Raw genomic sequence first — 19,649 nt, 5'->3', positions numbered from 1 at the left:
AAAAGTAGTGATGACCGGGTATGTTTGCAATTCAACCAAGTATTCTGCTTCTCCAGGGATGAGGAAGGGGTGGACCCTGAAAACAAAATATAAAACAAATAACCCTAGAATTAAAGAGGCGAGAAGCGGAAGCTCAGAAAAAGAAGTTAGAACAGGAGAGGCTTAACTCTCTTAGTGAACATTATGAGCAATTAGAGAAACAATACAGCAATTGGGGGTTGCCAAACCCCAACCAGAATCTTTTCATAGATCTAATGCAAGAAATAGCCACAGAATTAAGTCTATCTAACTGTTAGATCTGTGGCGGTTTAAAATCAGCTGAAAGATAGCCTTGGAAGGGAGAGGAACTAACCCCAGAGTAACTTCTAAAAATGAGAAGGCTCTAAAATATCAAAAACAAAACAAAGACCAGAGAGAAAAGAATTCACTGATTTAGTAGGCTATACCCCGTGTGTAAGCACACTCACTGTGAATTCGGAAAGCAAAACAAAAACCTGGCAACCTGAACCACCCGCGGGCTATTGGAGTCGCTCCCGGGGGAATAACTGTGAATAGATAGAAATAATTGAACTTTACTGGTACAAAAACTCTGGGGCCAATCCCTTCCATGAGCTAATAAGATTGAAAGAATATTGAGATGATCCGGCAAAGTTGAACAAGGGTTGAGAAGCTCCTGATGGTATATATTGGATATGTAGAAAAAGGCATACAGCGAGCTACCCAGAAAATGGAAAGGATCCTGCACACTTGGAATAATTCGGTCCTTTTTCTTTACTCTACCTAAAACAGAGAGTAAATCATTGAGCCCCTCTCTTTGAGACATTAAACAAACAAAGGAGGGAATTAAAACGGAAACTACCAATAGCGGGAGGCAACCAGAAGTAGAACGAGGAAGAATGACCTGCCAAAAGGATCATTCAATATTACGGGCCGCTACTTAAGCAAATGATGGCAGCTGGGGTTACAGAACCCCCATTTATCTCCTCAACAGACTTATCAAGTTGCAAGCGGTGGTAGAGATAGTTTCCAACCACACTTCAGAAGCCCTAGAACTCCTAGCCAAACAACATTCACAAATGAGAGCTTTTGTGTACCAAAACAGACTAGCTCTCGATTATTTGCTAGCCGAGGAGGGAGGAGTGTGTGGCAGATACAACGAATCCGAGTGTTGTATAGAAATAGACGATTACGGAGAAACAATAAAAGGATTGGCTGCTGAAATTAAAAAGGTAGCTCATGTGCCAGTCCAAAAATAAAATTCAATCCTACAAGCCTCCTGGTGAGACCAGATATTCGGGCAAGGAGCTTGGTAGAAGAAGCTAGTATTTTTCATCACTTGTTCAGTTGCCGGAATCATTTTCCTTCCCTGCTTAATTCCTTGCTTCATCAGACTAATTCACTCTGTTGTGCAAGGAATGCAGATTGCCACACTTCCAATTGATCCTGAGAAAGCGCAAGGGAGACCTACTCCTCTCTCTAAACTAATGAAATTAGAGGAGGAAAAAAAAAAAAAAAAACGAAAATGTGTTTAAAGCCTTAAAGAATTTTTGAAAATAAATATAACCTAGCACAAGCATATAGTGAGAATTCGTTAACAGACTGGGAAGAAGATGAATGTGAGTAAAAAAATTATAGTCCTCCCCTGCAGAATTAGATGAAATAACACGAATTTTTAATGTAATGAATTATTAGGCGGGGGACTGTGAGAAATGAACTTGTAAAAATTCGTAAAAATCTAAATAAATGTATATAACAATAATGATATAAAATATAAAGTACAGTATGACACACAAGCCCTTCCCAGATCTAGCCACGAATTCCCACTCAAAGGATAACGATCCTAGCCGGCGCCCATCAACAAAAGAATAGACAGGACGCGGCCCATCAAGCTGACAGAAAAAAAAAAACTCCTCAAACTGACAAGGACAGGCTCGGTGACCATCAACGGGGAAGAATAGGCAGGACACGAAACATCAAGCCAAAACGGAGAGGCACCGACGAGATATTCATCACCGGACCCGAACACCTCGCCTTGCAGGCTACCGTTGGGGGAAGCCATCAAGTAAACAAAAGGAAAAATCCAGCCGAAATATCCATCGGCTCCAACCCGGATCCAGCCATCCCATCCGGATGGCCTGAACCACAAGAGCCACTCAGAATTTCTTTACATATGAGGAGACTCGGTCCGGACGTCCATTCGACTCTATTCTCCAATGCCAGGAAATCAATTCATACGACAATCAAGGACTGTTGATGAATGGTGCCTGCCTGGAATTTGGCCTCAAGGCTAAAAATCCCTATAAAAACCCCGGACAGTTTACCCTCCTGCGTGGATTTGGGAACACCTATACCTTTGGGTATAGACCCCTGTCCACCCAGCGCTGCGCTGTTTGTTTTATTGTGGTTTTCCCTCATTGTTTATTTTTTTATAGAAATTGTTTTATAATAAATTGTTTTTATTTAACCCAAATCTGCCTTTGCATTTATAACAAGTGCTTCCACTAAATTAAAAACCCAATGTGCTTGAAAGCAAACATTCTGTTTGCTCAGGCCTCCTCACCTCTGTAGATGAGGTGACTTTTTGCTGCTGGTATGTGGGTTTTAGGAGTATGTGGTTTTTTTTTATCTGTGATAGAGGTGAGGAAGTGTTGAACTCATTCCAATGAGCTGGCCAAAGCAGTGACTTTAGTGTCTCTTTGGCTGGGAAGTAGCACCGGCCTTGTTGAATGCAGGCAGCAGCACGAGCAGGGCACCTCCAGCAGCAGGGACACACCACAAGCCAGGAGGGGACCGTGGCACCAGAGGGGACCGTGGCACCAGAGGGGACTGTGGCACCAGAGGGGACTGTGGGACCAGCCGTGCCCAAGGCCTGAAAAGGGTGGCAAAGTCAGGTGGTGCTGCCTGGCTGCATGAACAGCTCAGGCAGGGTGTGGTGAGGAGCCAGGTCTGGGGGCCATCCAAGGAGTCCTGTCAAGAGCAAATGGTTCTAATATTCTCTCTGGGAAAAAAAAGGAGCAATCTTTAAAGTGAACTGGTGCTAATAAATATTTGCTCACATATGGTGGGATTTCTCTGCAAATGGGCTTTGATGGGAAACTTGTGACCACATTTGGTTTTGCTCTTTAAGTTGAGCACCTGAGTAGCTTTGTTGAGGAATGGAGAATTGTTTGTAGCTCAGTATTTTCTCAGGAGGAGCCTTACATTTTAGCACAGGAGGAAGGTAAGGCAAAGGTTTAAAAGCTTTCCCCTCCTGAAGTGACACACTTTCTGAGGAGTCTGAGGAGAATTCCCCTCAGCCACTGCCAGGGCTGTTTGCCTCCTCTGCAGGCTCAGGATTCTGGGAGTTCCAGGAGCCTCAGCTGCCATGGTATTTACCTCTGAATATTTCTTGTTGTGCAGTACACAGAGAGAATATTTTTTGCTAGATTCTCCTCTGGGCTTTGAGGTGAATCTCAGTAATTCTGTTGATTTTCATGTCCAGATGAACTTTTAGTAGATAGGAAGGAAAAGGGAAGAGGCACCATGGAAAATTAATTGCTCAAAATTTGAGAGGCCCAAGCACACTAAAAATGAAGTCTAAACTTGACTCAATCTTCTCGAGTGTGGCCCGGCTAGCTCAGTGATGATGGTTTCTCTTCACTCGGGTTTTGAGCCAGCCTGTGTTTGTGGGGTTCACTGATTTTCTTCAAGAATTCGAGTCTATCAAGCGAGTAAAGAAATCAGGGGTGGATTCTCTTCTCAGGGTTACATTCCACAGTTTATTTCTGTGAAGGGGAATCTGAAGGACAAGAGACTAAAGATTTGGGGTCTGAGGGTCTCTTTTAACAGGGTTTCTCAGAGGGAGGGAACATCAGAGAGAGAACCAATTGTTTTTCTCAGTTAGTACATCCTACAAACTTTCTACAAATCAAGGTTACACATGCTAAGATAAGAAATAACAGACACCAACTTCTTCAAATGCCCACAAAAGTGTAGGAGTATTCTCCACAGAGGGGCAGAGGGGGAGGGGGGGGGGGATTGGTTTCCTGGCAGCACAGGGGGGAAAGAAAGGGAAGGGAAGGCAAGGTGAGCATGCCCTCCCAGCTTCCATAGCTCAGAGGCATTCTGGGACAGGGAAAACAGAGTTACAAACTTCCCTGTTGGAAAGAAGGGTCTCTCTTCTCCCAACCCCGTGCTTTCCTGGGCTAAAGAAACTTCAAGCAGCTGGAAATGCCAGCAGGGTCTTATCTTTACTCTATCTGGCCTCTCGCAGTGGAGCTGAGGAGAAAAACTTCAGTAACCATGGTAACTTGACGCCAGGTAAACAATTAGGAAAAAGAGAAGCTGGGGGGGGGGGAAATCACAACTAAAATAGGGGAAAAGATGCATTACAAGCTATCAGCTACTAACATAAACTAACTTAACAACATTTTAACAACTCTACCACAACATCTCCCCCTAATTTTTTCCAAAAGAAGGAAGGGAACTCGGTTTTACTTCTTTAAACCAAGGGGAAGGGGTTTGGGGTGTGTTGGGATTTGGGAATTCTACAGCATTTATCTGGGTTGCCTCTGACTAGATCAACCCAGTCAGTCCCAGTATGATGCCATTTGCTCCCTGCATGCTCCCAGTTGCTCCCAGTCACCCCCAGTACGGGGGATGATGTGCATGGTATGTTCCCAGTCACTCTCAGATACTCCCAGTATGAGTCCAGTCACTCCCAGTATGATCCAAAATTGGATTGCTGGGAGGCTTCATGGAATCCTGGAGACCATTGTGACACTCTAGGGCCCCATGGAACCGTGGTGACACCAGGTTGGCTGGGAGTGTTGATGTGCTGCAGGGTAGGAGGGCTCTGCACAGGCAGCTGGACAGGCTGGATCCAGGGCCCATGTGATTATGTGTGTTCCTGAACGCTAACAATTTCATCAGCTTTTACTGGAATTTTGTGGGGTGTTTCTGGAATTTTGTGGGATTTTTGTGGAATTTCATGGGATTTTGAGGAGACCTGAATAATTTTGAGGGATTCTCCTTACATTTTGTGGGAATTTTTGGAGATTTTGTGGGATGTTTCTGGAATTTGGTAGGGTTTTGAGAAGATTTAGGGAATTTTGTGGGATGTTTCTAAACTTCTGGGGGATTTTTCTTGAATTTTGTGGGATATTGAGGAGATTTTTTGTGATGTTCCTGGAATCTGGTGGGGTTTTTGTGGAATTTTGTGGCATTTTGAGGAGACTTGAAGAATTTTGAGGGATTTTTCTTAGATTTTGTGGAAATGTGTAAAGATCTTGTGGGATGTTTCCGGAATTTTGTGGGATTTTGATTAAATTTTCTTGGGCATTTGAAGAATTTTTGGGGATTTTTGTGGAATTTGGTGGCATTTTGAGAAAATTTAAATAATTTTGTAGGATTATTCTTGAATTTTGTGAGATTTTTCTGGAATTTTGTGGGATTTCGAGAAAATGTTTTGGAATTTTGTGGAATGTGTCTGGAATTTTGTGGGATGTTTCTGGAATTTTGTGGGATTTTTCTGGAATTTTGTGGAAATTGGAGATTTTGTGGGATGTTTCTGGAATTTGGTGGTAGTTTTTATGGAATTTTGTGGCATTTTGAGGAAACTTGGAGAATTTTCAGGGATTTTTCTTAGATTTTGTGGAAATTTTATACATCTTGTGGGATGTTTCTGAAATTTGGGAGGAGTTTGAGAAGATTTAGAAATTTTTTGGGGATTTTTCTTGAATTTTGTGGCATTTTTTTGTGGAATTTTGCGGTGCTTTTCAAGAATTTTTTGAGATGTTTCTGGAATTTTGTGGAAATTGGAAGAGATTTTGTGGGATGTTTCTGGAATTTTGTAGCGTTTTGAAAAGATTTAGAGTATTTTGTGGGATTTTTCTTCTATATTGTGGTATTTTTCTGCAATTTTGTGGAAATTGGAGGAGATTTTGTGGGATGTTTTTGGAATTTGGTAGGGTTTTGAGAAGATTCAAGGAATTTTGTGGCATTTTTGTGGAGTTTTGTTGGGCTTTTGTCCTTCCTTAAGGCAAATTTAGGAGGAAAACTCCAAATGGGGGTTTCCCCAGGGAAATGACCCCTCCCCCCCAAACTGGTCCGGGAAAGGAAAACAATTTCCTTGGAGAGAAGTGGAAAAAGCTGTTTATTTAACAGAAATTGAATAATATTAAATAATAAAACCTCTCGCTGTTGAATGGGATGGCAAACCTAGGAAGAAAAGTCCTTTTCATGTGGTGTAGCTCGGCTCGCTCGGGTTCTTATCAGTCCTTTCGGCGCTGGAAAGTGCCGAGGCCCAGGCCCCGGTGGGTCACAGGCGTGAGCTCCCGGGGTTTGGCTGGGTGTTCAGTCCAGAGCAGGTTTGCACAGATCCAGGTGAAAAGGGAAAAAACAAAGGTCCAGGGAACTCCTGTGCCTCAGCTAGCTAAAACTAACTAAAAGCCAGAGAGAAGCTGTGTCCTGCAGTGTGTCCGTGCTGCAGACACCACAGTCCAGGAGCGGGATGTGGGGGAGTGATGTTTTCTTTCAACACAAATTGCGCACTTCTTCTTCCGCCCCCTTCGCTCTCAGAGCCAGTCTTAAAGGTGCACAACTTAATATAGAACATACACCAGACAACTGGGGATACCAGGATCATAAAGTCACCCCAGGACAGCTCTATATATGACCTTTTTATTATTATTTTTTTCCTACCAACTGGCCTCCTTTTCAGACACTCTAAGTCTTTTTTTAGCAAGAAGATTAAGCAGCTTTACAGTAGCTTCTTCAACCGCCTTTTGTCCCCCTGACAAAAGCAAATCATCCACATCCTGCAACAACCTAACTCCTGAGGCTGGAGTAAACTCTCTTAATATTTTCTGCAAAGCTTGCCCAAACAAAACCAGTGACACTGGATATCCCTGTGGGAGGACTGTCCCTGTCAATTGTTGTTGTACCATTTTCCTTCCTTTTGTTCCACTGATTTTCCTTTTAAACATGATCCAGTTCAGTGGCAAGCAATGCCACTGCCTAAAGCCAATCACATTTTTTGTTTTAGTAACCAATTGCTCCCTGTCCCAATTTTTTGCATCAAGTCCATCTTAGGCGTAGGGAGGTGACTAACAAATGAACCAAGGAAAGATAATAAAATACTTTCCCCTAAAGTTTTCCTATAGCCCCCACAGAGGAAGCTGCATGAGAAATACCTGGGCCTGCATAGGGACAGCACCAGCCCCACAAGGCAGCAGCTGCAGAATCGGCCTCAGAACTGAATCCTGCCAATTCTGCCTTTTTACAACAAAACACACAAAAAGCAGAGGGGCATGGTGAGACACAAACTTTGAAGAATTTAAGATTATAGAGAAGCTGAGGCCTTAATTAAAAAGAAGCCTTGCTAACTCTAATTAAAATCAATAGATGGGCCTTGCTAAAATTAAAGGTAGATAGAGAGGATGTCGCTCTATTAGGAACGGCGAGAAGAACGACACAGACTCTCTTGGGAGTCGATCAGGAGAATTTCTCTCTGGTTTATTACCTCAGGTCTTTTTTATAGACCGATACGTGAAAAGTACAGAAAAGAAACTCTTCTTGGTTAGTAAACTAACACATCACTATCATTGGTCAGTGGGGTACACCACCCCTCGACCTTCTCTTGCATGAAAACAAGGAACAGACAAACAGCACCTGCAAGGCTGTTTTCTGTCTCTGAGGACTGTTTTAATTCCTCCTCATGATTTGTCAGGCCACTTTCTCAGGCAAGACTGAGAAAGCTCTGTGGCCTGCAATTTCCACAGGCACCGTGCTCTCTGTTTCACAGTTAGCATCCACAAGAGGCCTTGCTAAAATAGAGGTTAATCATTGGCTAATAACTAATTGTCAACTCTATGCTTGTTCATAATGAGAAATAAAGTATCTGGTAAAGAACTTCAAGAACATAAGACAGTTGCAAATCAGAAACTCACTGAAGATATGAAACAAGGAGCCCAGCCAAGGGTCCATTTGTCACTTTGCATTGAAAAGGTAGAAAGGGCAGAAGGAGGAAGAGCCATATCCCTTCCTCCCTTCTGTGACCCCTCCTCATAAAAAGACCACCGACCCATTTCAAGGATCAAACTACGCATGCTTAATTGTTTTTTTTCCTAAGTAGCATAGGAAGTGAAAAGTTGGTGGGAACTGGATCATGAATATGTATTTGTATTCAATACTTCTGTAAATAAAAAGCCTGTATTCACCTGTGCTCGGGGCCGTGTGTATTAAGGCGTGACCTGACACATCGGCCCATCACTGCGAATAAACATACACTTTTTAACCCTAAAACAGTTAAAGAGTCTTTGTCTGTCTCAGTTGGATACCAGATCATATCCATATTTTAGTAAATCAGCCTTAAAATGAATCCAAAAATTGCATGTGGAAAAAGGAAAAGAACTTGTGGGTTTGGGAAGAGTAGGATGGATTTTGTTAACAGCAAATAGGAAAAAGCACCAACAGAAGGAACAATTGTTTTGGGAACACTCCCATGTGGAGTGACAGAAGAAGGTTATAGTCTTGAGCTCAGATTTGTTTGTGCAAGTGAAACAACAACAACAAGAACAATAATGATAATGATTATAATAATGATGATAATGATGATAATGATAATGATATAACACAATAATATATATTTATATACATAATTAAAAATTGATAATGTGAAATAATGTTGACAGTACTGATTTGTGAGCTTTGGCTGCTCACTGTAACACTAAATACCCTACAAAAAAGGACTGGCTAAGACCCAAATGTCAATGGTAAACTGCAAATTTTATACAAAGAAAAAAGGAGGAAGGGGTGAAATTGGCTGTTTTTATAGGGTTTGGCAATGCTGTGATGTGGAATGCTTTGTCTGTTCCTGTGAAAAACACAGTAATTAAGACTGCTGGGTTTTTCATGTACCAGACTCTCTACAAGCTGCAGGATTGGTTGAACAGGTGAAGGAGTTGTTAAAAGAGCAGTTGATCAAATGAGGAGATGGGAACCTGTCCTGGTGGAGAACCCATCTCCCAGATGTGTTCCATGCCCTTAACAATGGGCCCACTGGGGAAATGGAAACCCCTGGGTGTGCAGGGCTGCACCCAATTTGCAAACACAACCATGGACAGTGAGACTTGGACTGCCTGGGAAATTGTTCTGGGTGTGATGGCCCCTGACAGGGCCACCCCAGAGGCTGCAGGGCTGGACCTTCATGCACTGGAATTAATTAGGAAAAAGCAGAAGCAAATGAAAGTTAACAATACAAGAATAGGAATTCAGATTCCTCCAGAACACTTTGGTTTGGTAACTGCTCACTTGAGCTTGGCCTTGCAAAGTGTTGATGTCATGGGAGGAGGAATTGATGCAGATTATCAAGGAGAAATTGAAGTAAGTCTGTTAAACAATAATGAACAAGATTTTGTTTCCCAACCCCATGGCAGGGTAGTACAGTTATTAATATTGCAGTTTTAAAAACAATTGTGAAAGAAGGACATCCAGCTCCAATCACCTCTGTTCATGGAGATCAAGAGTTTGGATCCAGCAGTCCGAATACTGGAGCCAAAGTGTGGGTCCAGAGGCCAAATGGCCCTGCAGAGGCAGCTGAAGGAACAGCTCTGGGGAAAGACAACACTGAATCCTGAGACCTGGGCAGGAACAATGGGAATATGTCCCTGCAGCCAAGTGTTCTCTGCCAGAACAAGCTGATATTATGGGATATTGTTTTACAGATGCTGCCAGACCAAATCTCCCTGTTTGCCCCAACGACCCCTTTGGAAAATGCTCTGATCCACGGGGCTCCATGTGAAGGCTGATGTGACACTGAGGGACTTGCACACCAGTTCCAGCCAGGAGCTGGAAATTGGGATCCTCTCCCCTTTGGCTGGAGAAGTGCCAGGTCCCAGTCCCTGATGGGCACCCAGGCTCCTGGCTGGAACTGGTGTGGAAGTCCCTCAGTGTCACATCAGCCTTCACATGGAGCCCCGTGGATCAGAGCATTTTCCAAAGGGGTTGTTGGGGCACACAGGGAGATTTGGTCTGGCAGCATCTGTAAAACAATATTGACTTGTTGTGGCAGAGAACACTTGGCTGCAGGGACATATTCCCATTCTTCATGCTCAGGTCTCAGGATTCAAACAGTGTTGTCTTTCCCCAGAGCTGTTCCTTCAGCTGCCTCTGGAGGGCCATTTGGCCTCTGGACCCACACTCTGGACCAATTATTAGGACTGCTGCATCCAAACCTTTTATCTCCACAAACAGTGCTGAGTGGAGGTGGATCTCCTTCTTTCACAATTGTTTTTAAACTGCCATAAACAATTGCCATATCAATATTTGTGATAACCTGTCATGGGGTTGAATCATCCAATCTTGTTCATTCCTTTTTAACAGAATTTCTTTCATTTCTCCTTGATAATCTGCATCAATTCCTCCTCCCATGACATCAACACTTTGCAAGGCCAAGCTCAAGTGAGCAGTTACCAAACCAAAGTGTTCTGGAGGAATCTGAATTCCTATTCTTGTATTGTTAACTTTCATTTGCTTCTGCTTTTTCCTAATTAATTCCAATGCATGAAGGTCCAGCCCTGCAGCCTCTGGGGTGGCCCTGTCAGGGGCCATCACACCCAGAACAATTTCCCAGGCAGTCCAAGTCTCACTGTCCATGGTTGTGTTTGCAAATTTGGTGCAGCCCTGCACACCCAGGGGTTTCCATTTCCCCAGTGGGCCCATTGTTAAGGGCATGGAAGACATCTGGGAGATGGGTTCTCCACCAGGACAGGTTCCCATCTCCTCATTTGATCAACTGCTCTTTTAACAACTCCTTCACCTGTTCAACCAATCCTGCAGCTTGTAGAGAGTCTGGTACATGAAAAACCCAGCAGTCTTAATCACTGTGTTTTTCACAGGAACAGACAAAGCATTCCGCATCATAGTATCACCAAACCCTATAAAAACAGCCAATTTCACCCCTTCCTCCTTTATTCCATGTATACAATTCACAAAGTTTACCACTGACATTTGGGTCTTTGCCAGTTCTTTTTTGTAGGGTGTTTAGTGTTACAGTGAGCAGCCAAAGCTCACAAATTGGATTTTTCAGCATTATTTCACATTACTGATTTTTAGTTATATATATAAATATATATTATTGTGTTGTTATTGTTATTTTTGTTGTTATTGTTATTATTTTACTTGGACAAACAAACCTGAGCTCAAGACTAAAACCTTTTTCTGTAGCTTCATGTGGGAGCATTCCAAAAACAACTGTTCCTTCCGTTGGTGCTGTTAACAAAATCCATCCTTGTCTTCCCAAACCCACAAGTTCTTTTCCTTTTTCCATATGCAATGTTTGGATGCATTTTAAGACATCCTGTGGTTCAGCCTCTTTTAACCGACTGCCCCACTGCTCGCACGGTGCTCCCACCTCAGCCCCACTCCAGAGCCAGTGAACTCTGGGGAGGGCTTCCCTTCTGGGAATTTGAGATGGGACAGATTCCTTACATTTACATTTAAAAAGTGATATTTTGATGTGATCTGGCCAGACTTTGCCAATTTTGTTTCACCAGTGGGCAGGGTCAGCACCAAAGGCACCAACACCACCTGAAGGAATCAGTGTCACTTACTGCAGCTCCAAGCAGCAAAGGATCACAAAAGGAGCAGCTCAGCAATGCACCCAATCATCACTGCCAAAGATTGCCTGCAGGGATTAACAAAGATCCAGTTCCCCTCAGACTTTGCCATCCCCAGATCCACCCATCAGCTGGGGAAGCTGTCACAGCCAAGGACTGGAGAGCCACTCCTGGACACTGGGAAATCCTGCAGGTGCCTCCAGCCACAGGTGAGGCTCAACCCCCGCTGTGAGAGAGGGCCCAGCTTTGATAGTGCTGGATAAACAAACTGACAGCACTTCTGGTGTGGGAACATCTGGTTTCATCCTCCTCTTGGGTCCCTACCAAAGCCTGGCCAGGCCTCAAGGAGGAACCAAGGGAGTTGACTCTGACCATACACCCCAAACAAGGCCAGATGTCGGATTTAATGGCCTTGTCTGGCTTCTAAACACAGAAAGGGCAATCCATGTTTCATGGATGAGTGGATACATCTATCACAGTGCTAATGAGCATGCATATTTCAGTAATGAGCAGACAGACAGATAACCCTTGGTTGGAAGGTTCATCCAGAGGTCACCTTTGGCTCAGGGCCTGTTGTTCAGGCCTCACTCAGGGCCTGTTGTTCAGACCTTGGCACTTCAGGGACGAGGTTTAGTGCTGGGCTTGACACTGCTGGGTGACTGGCTGGACTGGATGAGCTCAGAGGTCTTTTCCAGCAGAATGGATTCTATAATTGCAGGATTCTATCTGCTGCATTCAGCTAGGTCCATTACTTAGCAGTATTACCTTGGTCCAAAAGCCCCCTCTTGCTCAGCTCTTGTGGCCTGAGGCTTCAGCTCCTTCAGCTCCTGGTGCTGAGCTGCTCACACTGAACGAGACGACTCAGAGAAGAATAGAGTTCATCCAATTCCTTCTGGGACACAGAGAGGGGAGGTGTGAAAACAGGAGCATTGTTTGGTGTGGCTTCCTCTCTGCCCTTCACACCTTTCAGGGCTTGGAACCAGCCAAGAGCTTTCTCCAGGAGTTCAATGAAGCAGCTGTTCCTGCTCCCAGGTCTGGCTCTTCCCAGTCTCTGACCTTGACTGGTTTTGTCCCTCTTGCTGTGCCCTCTGCTCCCCCAGGGCTCGGTGGCTGCTGCCCAGGACTGTGGGACTGGCACAGATCAAGGGGTCGAGCCCCTCCTTTCTGTGCCCTTGGAGCTGCCTGGTCACAGCAGCCTTTTCCATCTGGAAGCTCCACATGGAGAGGGAGTCCCCAGCTCTGTTCCTGGTGCAACGTGCAGGAGCCCAGGGCTGCCATCTCAAGTCCCTGCTGGCAGTGAGGGCTCCCAGGTGCCTCAGGCTGCTGTGACACCGCTGCACAGGAAGGGAAGCATGGCAGAGGCTGCACTGAAAATCAGCTCCATGTGCTGCTGTTGGTACTGCTGGTGCTGCTGGTGCTGCTGGTGCTGCTGGTACTGCTGGTACTGCTGCTGGTGCTGCTGCTGGTGCTGCTGCTGGTGCTAGTGCTGCTGGCACTGCTGGTTCTGGTGCTGCTGCTGGTGCTGGTGCTGCTGGTCCTCCCGCTGGTGCTGCTGCTGGTGCTGCTGCTTCTGCTGGTGCTGCTGCTGCTGATGGTGCTGATCCTGCCCCTGGTGCTACTGCTGGTGCTGGTGGTGCTGCTTGTGCTGGTGGTGCTGGTGCTGCTGCTGGTGCTGCTGCTGCTGGCACTGCTGGTTCTGGTGCTGCTGGTGCTGGAGCTGGTGCTGGTGGAGGTGCTGCTGCTGCTGCTGCTGGTACTGCTGATGCTGCTGCTGGCACTGCTGGTGCTGGTGCTACTGATGCTGCTTCTGGCACTGCTGCTGCAGCTGCTGCTGCAGCTGCTGCTGGTAGTGGTGCTGCTGGTACTGCTGGTGCTGCTGGTGCTCCTGCTGGTGCTGCTTCTGCTGGTGCTGCTGCTTCTGCTGGTGCTGGTGCTGATCCTGCCCCTGGTGCTTCTGCTGGTGCTGGTGGTGCTGCTTGTGCTGGCGGTTCTGGTGCTGCTGTTGCTGCTGCTGCTGGCACTGCTGGTTCTGGTGCTGCTGCTGGAGCTTGTGGCACTGGTGGTGGTGCTGGTGCTGGTTCTGCTGGTACTGCTGATGCTGCTGCTGGCACTGCTGGTGCTGGTGCAGGTGCTACTGATGCTGCTTCTGGCACTGCTGCTGCAGCTGCTGCTGCAGCTGCTGCTGGTAGTGGTGCTGCTGGTACTGCTGGTGCTGCTGGTGCTCCTGCTGGTGCTGCTGATGCTGGTACTTCTGGTGCTGGTGCTGCTGGTGCTGTTGCTGCTGGTGCTGCTGGTGCTGTTGCTGCTGGTGCTGTTGCTGCTGGTGCTGCTGCTCGTGTTGGTGGTGCTGCTGCTGGCACTGCTGGTGAAGCTAGTGCTGGTCCTGTCCCTGCTGCTGGTGCTGCTGCTGGTGCTGCTGGTGGTGGTGCTGCTGGTGCTGCTCGTGCTGCTGCTGGCACTGCTGGTGCTGCTGCTGGTGCTGCTGCTGGTGGTGGTGCTGGTGCTGCTACTGTTGCTGCTGGAACTGTTGGTGCTGCTGCTGGTGCTTCTGTTACTGCTGCTGGCACTGCTGGTGATGCTGGTGCTGCTGGTGCTGCTGCTGGCACTGCTGCTGGTGCTGCTGTTGGTGCTGCTGCTGCTGCTGCTCCTGGTGATGCTGGTGCTGCTGGTGGCTGGTCCAGCCCCTGGTGCTGCTGTTGCTGCTGTTGCTGCTGCTGGTGCTGCTGTTGCTGCTGGCACTGGTGGTGATGCTGGTGCTGGTGGTGGTGCTGGTGCTGGTACTGGTGCAGGTGCTGCTGATACTGCTGCTGGCACTGCTGCTGCAGCTGCTGCTGGTGGTGGTGCTGCTGGTGGTGCTGCTGCAGCTGCTGCTGGTGCTGCTGGTCGTGCTGGTACTGCTGCTGCTGCTGTTGCTGTTGCTGGTGCTGCTGCTGCTGCTGCTGCTGGTGATGCTGCTGGTGCAGCTGGTCTTGACCAACCCCTCGTGCTGCTGCTGCAGCTGCTGGTGCTGCTGGTGGTGCTGGTCCTGTCCCTGGTGCTTCTGCTGCTGCTGCTGCTGCTGCTGCTGGTGCTGCTGGTTCTGCTGGTGCTGCTGCTGGTGCTGGTGGTGCTGCTGGTACTGCTGCGATCATTTTTCCAGCACTGCCCCAGACTGAGGGATCAGATCCAGGCACTGCTGCTGCTCCCTCGGGACCAGCCCCAGTTTGGTTGTTGCTGTCAGTGCCAGCAGAAGCCGTGGCTGGAGCAGCGGCTGCTGACAGTGCCCCAAGGCCCAGGGCTGGAGGGGTCCCTGGGCTGGGGCTGGGAGGGAGCTGCCCCTTGTTCTCCCTCTGCCTCACGCAGAGCTGGGCCGGGCACAAGTGGGGCAGCAGAGCCAACAGGGAGCCTGCGAGTCTCTTCCAGCCGTGCCTGCTCAGAGTTTGGCCTTGGAGCTTCAGGTGGGCAAAGGCAGCTGCTGTGGTCCCTCTGCGTGTGCCCGTGTTCAGCAGTGCTGCTCCATCAGTCTGTGCCCAGCAACGGGGAAAAGCCTCAGCCCTGCAGGGCCAGGAGCTGCCGGGCTCTGCCTGAGCAGCTCAGCCAGCGGGAAGGGAGCTGCTCCACACAGGAACCAGAAGCAAAGGACACTTCTTTTTCATAGCATGATTTCTGTTTTAAGGGGAAAAATGCAGAAAAATAAAAGAAAAAAACTTCTATAAATGTGAAAGATAAAAACAGAACCCAAGTGTGCAGTGAAAAATCTTCTATAACTTTGAATTAAGGCGTAATTGGTCTTTTGAAACATAAAACTCAGTTATTTACTTTGTAAATGTGCTGATGGTATGATGCATCTTACCGGCCTCAGTAACCTTTTTGAAAAAGTTTGTGGGGTTTGATTCCAATATTGTTATTTTAAATTGTGGTGAAATTGGAGTGAAGCAAGAAGAAAGTGCTTTGTGCCTTGCCAGCTCCAAGCAGCACTGGGAATCTAAACTCTGTCAAACCCCAAATCCTTTAGAAGATGCCCTTCCTTCTCACCCTGTGAATGAGCTGCACATTCCCTTTCAAACATTCAGGGGTTTCTTAAAGATGCAAAGTCCCACTTACAGCTTTTTGCTCTGGTTTGGAAGTGCAGAGGGGCGATTCTTCATCCATCAGCTCCAGACTGCACTGCCTCAGGAACACAGCAGTGGCACTTCTAGAGGAGGAAGAAAGTGCAATTGCACAATTCCAGCCAAAAAGAAAGGAAGAGTGGGACATAGAAAACATCCTGTGCAGATGCAGGCATTCAGCTGGGACTGTGGAGAGTTTGGGTTCTTGCCAATTGGATGTGTGTCCCTACCCACAATCTCTTGGCCTGCAGGAGAGTCTCACTCACCTGCAAAAGCAGAAAGCTCAGGCGGTGTGCTGGGAAGGGGCTCGTGTGATGCAAAGCTGTCAGAGCAATGGGAGGGCAGGGTGAGCCCAGCTGTGCCTGGGGCTGAGCCCAGCAGAGCCCTGGCAGAGCCCAGAGCAGCCCCAGCATCCACAGAGCCCGGCTGCAAGGAGAGAAACCAGAAACCGCCCGTCAGCTGAAGGCTCCTGTCCCCTCGTCCCAGCCACCCACGGTGCCCAGGCCATGCTGGCCGTGCTCAGAGCTGGGCCCAAAGCTGCCCATCACTGCTGCCTTTGGGAGCAGAGCAGGAGGGCAGGACATGTGCCCAGCCTGCAGCCAGCCACGGCAGACCCAGCCCCTCAGCAGCTGTCCAGAGACTAAAAGCAGCTTGGCAGCCAACTGAAGAATTGGTTGCATCCACCCCAGCCAAGGGGGGAACCTTTGGTGCCTGGCCAGGCTGTGCCATGCCCAGATCTGGGAGCATCCCCTGGCTGTGGACTCACCTGCAAATTGGGCGTGGAGCGAGTCTTTGAAGAAGACATGCCAGAATTGAAATCAATCATCTTCAGCTGGCCAGCTAGAGGAAGAGATTGCCATCCTTGAGGTTGCCCTTGGTGTCTCCAGCAGCAGCCCCAGCTGGTAACAGCTTCTCCAGGGGCTCCTTCTCCTTGCCTAGGGGCCAGACCAGGCTGTCAGTGCTCTGCCCAGGGTCCCAGCCATCCGTGAAGCAGACAAGCAAAAGCAGGGGGAATGGTGGCCACCAGTGCTTGCCACACCAGGTATCCAGCTCAGCTCCAGCCCAAGAGCTGTGTGTTCCCTTCTGATGACCCCTGCTCAGAGCTACAGGCAGGACAAAAACAGCCTGGTTTGCTTTGCCCCTGATTGCCAAGAAATGTGTGGAGCTGTTACCTGCCAGGCTCCTGGATCCAACTGTGCATGTGGATCTCTCCCATCTCCTAGGGCAGATGAACAGCCTGCATCCAAGTATCACGGAAAAGGTCTTCTAAGGATGGCCTGTCCAAGGGTTGCATGGACAAACATCTCTTAATAATATCTTGGCATTCTGAAGAGAGAAACCAGGAATCACCAGTCAGTTGGAGAAGTTGCTGCCCCCTTCCAGTGCCCAGGCCATGCTGGGTGTGCCCAGAGCTGGGCCTAAACTTCCCCATGGATTCCCTGTTTGCAGGAGAGCAGGACATGTGCCACCTCCTCAGCAGCTGCCAGAGCAGGATGCTCATGAGCCCGCTGCTGTCTCCCAAGCCTGGTGTTCCCCCTGTGCCCAGAGATGAGGATTCACCTTGGGAGAGCCGTCGTGGGAACAAGATCCGCCCCCAGATGATCTGCTGGCCCCTCATGAATGGGTGCTTCCCTATGACCAGCTGGTACAGCAGGAGGCCCAGGGACCAGATTGTTGCTGCCTGGCCGTGGTAGCGTTGCTGGTGGATCCACTCTGGTGGGCTGTAGGACAGGGTTCCTGTGGAACACAGATGGAGCTCATCAGGGGGATGCTGCTGCTCCCAGAGCCTGGCCCCAGCATCCCTGGGCATGTGGGGGCTGCCCCAGCGGCACACGGGGTGACCCACTGCCCTCTCGCCAGCACCTGGGACTTGGCTACAAACCCAGGGTTGGAAAAAAAGCCACTGCTGCTGGAAGAGGGCAGCAGAAGCACTGGGGAGGCCCAACCATGACAAATAAAAATCCACCCTGTGGTAGAGAAAACACACTCTCCTCGCTGCCTGCATGGCCTCCAAAAAATTGTTAATAGGCCAAGGCAAACACGGGGAGCAGAGGAGTTCAAGCCCCTCCTCGCTGACTCACTAAACTCTCTGGGGCATGGGGTCAGACCCCTGCCCTCTGCTACCCCCATGGGGGTTTTTGTCAGGCTGGCTGTCCCAGCCCCAGCCCAGGGCACAGTGGGTGCTGAAGGATGTTGGCACGCCTGGGAGCTGGCCCCCCTCACACCCCCATCCAAATCAATTTGGCTCAAGCATTAATCCCATCCTGGCAGCAACACGGGGAATCCCCGGTGCCACACCCAGGCTGGGCCATGAGATGGCCAGCAGCATCCCCTGCGAGGGCTCACCTGCAAACTGGGTGTAGGCTGTGTCTTGCAGGAAGGCGCCACAGCCAAAGTCGATCAATTTCAGCTGCCCTGTGGCCAGGTCGAGCAGGATGTTCTCCGGTTTTATGTCCCTGTGCAGGACCCCGCAGCTGGTGCAGTGCTGCACGGCCTCCAGCACCTGGCGAAACAGCCCCCGCGCCTCCTCCTCTGGCAGGAACCTCCGCTCCGCCAGCAAATGTGAGAGGTCCTGGCACCGCTGTGGACGCTCCAACACTAACACGAAGCTGTCGGGGAGCTCAAGCCACTCCAGCAGCTGAATGACTGCAGCACAGCCAGAGGACACCCTGTCCAGCAGCACAATCTCCAGGGGAGCACGGGTGCCGTCGGGCTGCGGGAGGAGCACGGTGCTGTCAGTGGGGCTGAGGCTGTGCCAGGGCTCTGGGACCCCTCAGCCAGCCCGGGATGCTCTGCACACCTCGCTCACCCCACGCCCGCTCTCCCCGCAGGGCTCTCGGCGGCTCCCACCCCGCCGGGCCCCGGCTCATCCCTGCCCGGCACGCCCCGGCTTCTGCCGCTGGCCCCGCTCACTCACCAGCTCTCCCCAGAGCCGGACGCGATCCCGCGGCACGCATTTGATGGCCACCTGTAAGCAAGGAGCAGCAGAGGGTTGAGCTCGCTGCCCGCCCCGCCGCGCCCCCGCCATCTCCTCCGCCCCCTCCTCCTCCTCCTCCTCTGCCCACCGCTCACCGGGGCGCCGTCCAAGAGTCGCGTGGCCGCGAAGACGCTGCCGAAGCCGCCGCGCCCCAGCAGCGGGCCCAGCTTGTAGCGCTGCTGCAGGGCCTCCTGCGCCTTCCCTGGGGGCGAGTCGCGGCCATCAGCGCTCGGCCCGGGGCCAGGAACGGCCCCCGAGCGCTCCCCGACCTCCCCGGGCCGGGCATCCGCAGGCGTTCCCTCATTGGAACGCGGCAGCGGCGGCTCGGGGCCAGCGGCCGCGCTGCTGAGCGGCGGAGCTCGGGCCGGGGAAGCCGCAGCGGAGGCGGCGGCAGCGGCCGCGCCGCCTGTGTCCTCCGCGGGCCCCGGGAGGAGCCGGGGCCGGAGGCAGGGCCGGGGTCGAGGCCGGGGCCGGGGTCTGGACCGGAGCCTGCGTCGGGGCCGGGGCCGGGATCGGGCAAGGCGGAGCCAAAGGACAGCGATTCCGCCCCAGCCCCAGGCAATGATGCCCGCCCAGCAGCGCCAGCGCCAGCACCAGCACCAGCACAGCCAGAGCCGGGCGGAGGAGAGACGACGGCGGGACCGCCGGGGACGGGGCCGGGGCAGCCCCGCCTGGGCCCGTGGGCGGGGCCGGGGACGGGCCGGGGGCATGGCCCGGGGGGGTACGGGGAGAGGGAACCTGGAAGAGGAGGGGACGCAGGAAAAGGGAGACCCGGAGGGAATGTGGGACAGTGGGAGAGGGAGAGGAGAGACTGAAAATTGATAAATTTGCTGCTTTCGCTGCTGCTGCTACTGCTGCTGCCGCCGCTGCTGCTGCTGCCGCTGCTGCCGCCGCTGCAACTGAAGCACCGGGGCCGTTTGTCCCCGTGTCCGTTTGTCCGTTGCCCGCTCGGCCCCGCCCCGAGCCCCGCACTCCCCGGGCAGCCCC

At 50.2% G+C, this 19,649-nt stretch overlaps 1 protein-coding gene across 1 annotated transcript; it reads right to left on the bottom strand.

Moving 5' to 3' along the window:
• Positions 1-14,611: 14,611 nt before the first annotated feature.
• Positions 14,612-19,372, bottom strand: LOC102111974 (serine/threonine-protein kinase pim-1-like). Its single transcript, XM_088051319.1, has 9 exons — positions 18,758-19,372; positions 18,603-18,653; positions 18,032-18,398; positions 17,246-17,422; positions 16,858-17,011; positions 16,452-16,620; positions 15,952-16,111; positions 15,681-15,771; positions 14,612-15,242 (listed from the first exon to the last, which is right to left on the bottom strand). Exons 1-5 carry the CDS (start codon positions 19,370-19,372, stop codon positions 16,905-16,907), a joined length of 1,317 nt encoding a protein of 438 aa, XP_087907445.1. The 3' UTR covers positions 14,612-15,242; positions 15,681-15,771; positions 15,952-16,111; positions 16,452-16,620; positions 16,858-16,904.
• Between the last annotated feature and the right edge of the window lie 277 nt (positions 19,373-19,649).

This window comes from Pseudopodoces humilis, chromosome 2 (assembly GCF_049639895.1).
Source record: "Pseudopodoces humilis isolate 2021_Gansu_Grassland_sample_001 chromosome 2, ASM4963989v1, whole genome shotgun sequence".
Taxonomy (NCBI): domain Eukaryota; kingdom Metazoa; phylum Chordata; class Aves; order Passeriformes; family Paridae; genus Pseudopodoces; species Pseudopodoces humilis.
Note: the sequence above shows the minus strand (reverse complement) of the source record. Positions and strands in the feature narration are given on the sequence as shown.

What these genes read in the sequence shown, in the direction of transcription:
- LOC102111974 (XM_088051319.1), bottom strand. Translation starts at nt 19,372, where the DNA reads ATGCCCCCGGCCCGTCCCCGGCCCCGCCCACGGGCCCAGGCGGGGCTG. An exon ending in GACTCTTGGACGGCGCCCCG is followed by an intron (nt 18,654 to 18,757) that starts GTGAGCGGTGGG and finishes CCTTGCTTACAG; the next exon opens with GTGGCCATCAAATGCGTGCC. An exon ending in CCCACGACGGCTCTCCCAAG is followed by an intron (nt 17,012 to 17,245) that starts GTGAATCCTCAT and finishes TTCTCTCTTCAG; the next exon opens with AATGCCAAGATATTATTAAG.